General features: G+C 40.8%; 1 protein-coding gene across 1 annotated transcript in view; it reads left to right on the top strand.

The window, feature by feature from the left end:
* The window catches only part of LOC110031258 (E3 ubiquitin-protein ligase SHPRH), a 59,191-nt gene that overhangs the window by 30,619 nt on the left and 22,572 nt on the right, over window positions 1-6,000 (top strand). Inside the window, 4 exon segments of the mRNA XM_020734373.1 lie at window positions 4,119-4,332; window positions 4,440-4,600; window positions 4,676-5,220; window positions 5,222-5,246. Coding sequence (XP_020590032.1) covers window positions 4,119-4,332; window positions 4,440-4,600; window positions 4,676-5,220; window positions 5,222-5,246 — 945 coding nt within the window.

Here is a 6,000-nt window from a genome sequence, read left to right as displayed (position 1 = left end):
GGTTTACTCGAGCATTCGACAAGTAACAGAGGAGGCAATGTGAATTGCGGAGATCGGACACGTCGACTCTCCGAATTGCGAAGCTGGTGCGCGCAGGAGTGCGAATTGTGCAGAAGGCCACCCTAAGGCTCGGGAAGGTCCTATAGGAATCCATTTTGGGTTTCCTCATGTCGGTTTCATCCTTCTAAGTGTTAGAAGTCGATACCGCACACGCGAAACTCCAAAAGAGGACGGAAATAGGTCGAACTAAAACAAGGCGGGCACCACTTCTAAGGTTCTAAGATAGTCGCAGGAAGACCCCTAAGGCTAGATCCTAACTCCTACGAGAAATACTAGATCTCACGAAAATTGAGGTCAACAGGGCTCTTATAATTTTAGGCTTTGCCGAATGAAGTAAGATGATATGCTTCCCGTCCTTGGTGAAGTAATATGTGTTTCTACATTCATCGTGCTGATTTCTCCAGTCAAATTGCCACGGTGTCCCCAACAGAAGGTGGCAGGTATTAATAGAAACCACATCAAATCACATCTGATCTTGTATCGGGTTCCCGATTGAAAACTCTACTAGGCATCTCTGTTCAATGTTGACTCTGTTTTTCTTCAGTCACGTCTTGAGGCCCAACTTTCTACTATATGTATGGATGTCACATTCTTACTGCTCCCTTTATCGATAATGAGACTGCATACTTTTTCGTTCACCATGCAACGAGTGTGGAAGATATAGTGACGAAGCGAATGCGGATCTCTCATATCCCTAGCCTGTAGGATCCGTCAATTTAGAAGTGCTTCTCCTTCATCTGGTGGCAATTGATACATTTCACCATGCACCTCAATTTTCTCCTCGTCACCAACCTCCACGACGCCCTGACGCCCTGCTTTATAAAATACACGACTCAGCTCGTAGGGCAGCTAAAGGCAATGTGCTCAAATCCATGACATTTGAAGCATTTTATGGCAGGGACTGTGATGGGAGTGTTATTCTTCTCAGGCTTCTTCTCACTGGGGGTGGTTCTGTCCTTCTCAAAACCAACTTTCGTAACGCCCTGAGGTTTGCTCCTGCTAGAGTTGCTAACTGGGGGTGGTTGTCTACTATGTTTCTACTGCTTCTCCACTTTCAACGCTAGAATTAGAATATCGCGAAGTGACCAATAGAGTTGTTGTTGTACCACGTTACCGATAGTTGGCTTTAGGTCCCCTATATAATGAACTATCGTCTGCTCCTCTGGCTCTACCATCTCACACGTCATCTGCAACTGATTGAACTGTGCCGTGAATTCCTCCATCGAAAGATATCACTGCTGCAAGTGGTGAAGCCTTAGAAATATGTCCTCTGCAGTTCTTTTCTCATCTTCATCCACTTGAAAATTTTATCAAGATTTTCTCTTTTCCTCTGTCTCTGTAAGTTCTCCCACGGCAATGAGACACTCTTTTTCAACTTGATGGCAGTTAGTTTCACCTTTCTATCCTCTGACTCTTTCTTATACTCGAAGATTCTTTCAACTTCTTGTAGTCATTCAACGAAATCATGTGGATCCATATCTTCATCAAACTCTGGTAGATTCACTTGGAAGTTAAATTTTTTGTACCCTCCAAATGATATGTTCTCTCTGAAATTCTCCACATGGAATGGATTCACATGCTCTTATCTAGGCTTCATCCAATACTGATTCCAAAACGCCGTGGTCTATCTTCTTCATCACTTAAATTTTCCCCATGAAAGGGATTCAGGTCCTCCTCTCTTTTTCCCCTCGACTCTCGAGATCTCAATATAGGGTAACCTCCCCTTGGGTTATCCAGAAGCCTCGAAGACGATGGAACTCTCACCATATCTCTTCTCAGGTAGGCTCGGGCATGTATTTCGTTGGTGACATGGTTGGAGTTTGGAATTTGTGGAAGTAGAAATGTTATTTGGTGGTATGAAGGAATTTTTTTGGGGTTATGGAAGATGCTAGGAAACCCTAGGATAGGATTAGGGTTAGACTATCTTTGATACCAAATGATACCGAAATTAGTTTAAAACAACGGAAACTTAAGAAAACTTTATTAAGCAAATGGATTAGGGTTACAATAAAACTCGAACAAAAATAAGCACAACAAACTCCAATTCCCGGTTAAGGCCGGAAGAGGTGATCCGAAGGCGGTGGTGGCGTCGATGAGGTGGTTGAGAGTTTTAGTGGTAGGGAATGGGGAACAGGCATTGGAAAGTAGGGATGATGGCAGCCGGTGGCTAGGAGTGGGGGAGAAAGGGATAGGTTGGTTGGCGGTGGGATTGGGAGAGGCTAGAGAAGGTGTTGGTAGGTGGTAAGGCGTTAGGAATGTTGGGCGGCTGTAGGGTATGATTGGAGAGGATGATCGACACATTGGGCTGCAGAAAAAGCGGCGGCAGGGTGCTAGTGGATGGCTGGAGGGCTGAACAACAGTGATGGCTATAGAGAAAGGGGGCAGTAGGGACAACTGGGGTGAGAAGGAATGGACGACGACTAAAGGGAGATAAGGGGGAAGTGGTAAGGAGAAAATCAGAGAGAATACATCATCTCCTTGGAGATGGATACAATTGAAGCACCACCCGTCGTCAGATACAGCCCTAGAGAGGAAAAGAGGAGACTCCACGCAGAATCTGAAAACAACAATTAAACATGACTTAACCCTAATTTCAGAAAACAAAATATATAAACACTCCAACAGGGTGAACATAAAAGGAAAGATAGGGGAGGGACTGGCGGCATTGCCGCTTAGTCTCATAGAAGTCTTGACCGGCCCATCCTAGACCGGGTACAACAGGTTTCCTTACCAGCCGGTTAAGCCGGCTAGTTCAAAAGCGCCACGTCATCCCCCTTGCCACATCTTGCCACCACTCCGACACCTTTTTCCCTGCTGCCCTCCAAACCGCAGCCCTTTTCCCTTGCCCGCTTTCTTCCAAAAGCACCCCTACTTTCCCCCAACTGCAGACACCTTTGTCAGCCCCTTTGACACTTCAATTCCAGCCCTAGTTCGGTGTTTGTACTTCTTTTTTTTTTGTTATTTCCTGCTTTCTATTAGTATCTGTTGTAACCCCTAATTGATCTTCGTAATAAAGTCTTGTTTCGTTGTCATTTGGTTAACTCCAATATCACTTGTGAGTGCATATTCTTGTTTCATGGAGGACTTGATGGAAATTTGGTTTTCCTCATCTTTTTATATTATCCTATCTTGATTTGGGCACTTATGTTGATTTAAGTTACACGTATCGGTGTCAAGTGGTTCAGTTAGTAAAGAGCTATTGAAGTTGTTGCCAAAGTCCCTAGTTTGAATCTCACCTTCATCAATAAACCCCTTGGCTGGGCAAACAAAAAAGATGCTAATGCACTTCATTGTGACTTGGATCCTAGTTAGTCATGAAATCATTTCCAAATCTAATTGTCTCCCCACATCATATTTCCATTAATGAAAGAGGGGCAAAGTTCACTAGCCTTCTCTCTCAGAGACAGCAGTAAATTGCTGCCTTTTAAAATGAGTAAAGTGCCAAAATAGTCCTCTGATTATTCACTTTGGGTCATTTTAGCTCAAATTTTATAAATGCGCTAATTTATTTCCCGAACTATTTTAATGGAAGCTAAAATAATCCTCATCGGGGACTATTTCAACCCATATTAGAGGAGTCTGGGGCCTAAATTGATGTTCTTATAAACTCAGGGACTAAAAAGGCCCTCACACTTTTCTTCTTATCTTTATATGAGCTTAACTGGTGCAATTGTATCTTATCAGGAGCGTAATGGATATTTCTGTCATGTTGTTATGCGGGTTTTACATATGTACATCTTTGACATAATTATCTGACTGCAGTACTGTAGGAATAATCTCGTGAAAGAATTATCTACATTTCTTTACGAACTCATGGTGGTGCCAGTTTAGTTCGGAGCCTTTTTTATAACATTTAATTCTACCCTTGCATACAATTGTCAGCAATTTGAGGTTCCAAAATGCATCAGTATGTAAAAGCATCTTCATCACCATCAATGTTTAGCAATCATTTAATGAGGATTTGTTGCCCTGAATAATGCTTATCTAGTTGGCTAAATCAGATAATTTTTACTAGTAATTTCATCATTTTCTTATAACATCTTTTTTTTTCGTTTCAGAGGAAAGATAAAGTGGCAATGGAATTCATCCACAAAATGTTCAAGCAACTTATGTGGCGTTCATCTAAGATTCATGTTTCAGAGGAATTGCAGTTGCCTCCACAGGAAGAGTGTTTACTGTGGCTGACTCTATCACCTGTTGAAGAGCATTTCTATCAAAAGCAACATGAAACATGTCTGAGATGCGCACAAGAAATCATCCGAAGTTTCAGAAGTAATGGTCATGAAAGAGAACACATTTTGGATATTTGATGTTTTGGATTGAATAGATAGGACTGTAAAAAATATGATAATATTCCTGGAATTCCAACTTATTTTCAGGTTCTGAAAGTTCATGGGATAGCATTCTCTCTCATGATGAAGTTGGAAAGCTTCTAGCTCCACTTCTAAAACTTCGTCAGGCATGTTGCCATCCTCAAGTTGGGAGTTCTGGTCTTTGCTCGTTGCAGAATTCTCCATTGTCCATGGAAGAGATTCTTGAAGTGAGTCTGATAGGTACTCTCTCTAACCAAAGTTATGCTTTTTGGATTGAAAATTATAAGAAACTGCTTTTGTAGGTTCTTATTGGCAAAGCGAAGATTGAAGGAGAGGAAGCTCTCAGACGAGTTGCCGTGGCACTGAATGGATTAGCTGGGGTGGCTGTAATTGAAGAAGATAACAAGAGAGCAGTTTTGCTCTACAAAGAAGCACTGGCTATGGCCGATGAACACAGCGATGATTACCGTTTGGACCCTTTGTTGAGCTTGCACATTCATCACAATCTGGCTGAATTGCTTTCTCTCACTTCTGATTTCTCATGTCCATTCATGGGAATGCATTGTTCTGAAACTAATGGGAAAAAAAGGGATTTTGCTGGTAGGTATGAACGACGTTACGTTAAGAGACGGAAAGTTAGTGTGGATTACAGCCCTAATTCTATGGTTGAAGAATCCTTGGAGAATCATGCCATCCTAAATTTGTCCACAGTCGATGATAATGTATGCAAGGACGGAGCTAAGAATGAACTGCCATCTAGGTGTTATGCAGTTGATTGCCTAAGGGAAACATGTGAAAATATTAAGCAGAAGTACTTGTCCGCTTTTATTTCAAAATTGTCTTTGGTAGGACTTCAAAAGTTCCTATAAGGAGGTAACTTTCCCGGTCTTTTCATGATTTTCCCTTTCTTCGTTGGATTATATGAAATTGTTTCCTTCATTTATATTGAAGTAAATGAAAGGGTGTTGTTAAAATAGAACTATGTGTGTCTGCATTTTGTACTTTGAGGTGTTCTAGTATTGATTTTGATTGACTATATCTTTATGGATATAGTACTCATGATTGCCAACTCCTGCGAAGCTATCCAACTTCTGTTCAATAAATAAGTGTTTGCTTTTATTAATGAGAAAATGTCAAAATAGTCCCCTAACTCTTTGTAGTGGGTCAGATTAATCCTAGTGTCTATGTGCTAATTTAGTACCTAGACTTTTTAATGGGAGTTAAAATAGTCTTTCGTGGACACTATTTCAACCCATATTAAAAGGGTGTAGATACTAATTTGATACTTTTATAGACTTGAGGACTAAAATGGCCCCATGTAAATAGTTTGGGGACTACTGTGATACTTTACTCTTTTATTAATAAACTACCGATAGGGGTGTAAATGAGTTGAACACGATGTAAATAGTTAGGGGAATATTTTAATACTTTACTCTTTTATTAATAAACTATTGGGTGTAAATGAGCCGAACACGAGCAAGCTAAGACTCTTTTTGTGTTTGACTCATTCGAAAATAGCCGTTTTTTGTATTTGTTCCTAATGTTGTGGTTGTGTTCAAATTGAAATGTTTGAAATGGTTTGTTTTGTTTAATATAACTCAAATAAGCTTGAAATTTAAGATTTGAA

The sequence above is a fragment of the Phalaenopsis equestris genome, unplaced genomic scaffold, assembly GCF_001263595.1.
Source record: "Phalaenopsis equestris unplaced genomic scaffold, ASM126359v1 Scaffold000800, whole genome shotgun sequence".
Classification (NCBI taxonomy): domain Eukaryota; kingdom Viridiplantae; phylum Streptophyta; class Magnoliopsida; order Asparagales; family Orchidaceae; genus Phalaenopsis; species Phalaenopsis equestris.
This window is presented reverse-complemented; position numbering and strand designations above follow the sequence as displayed.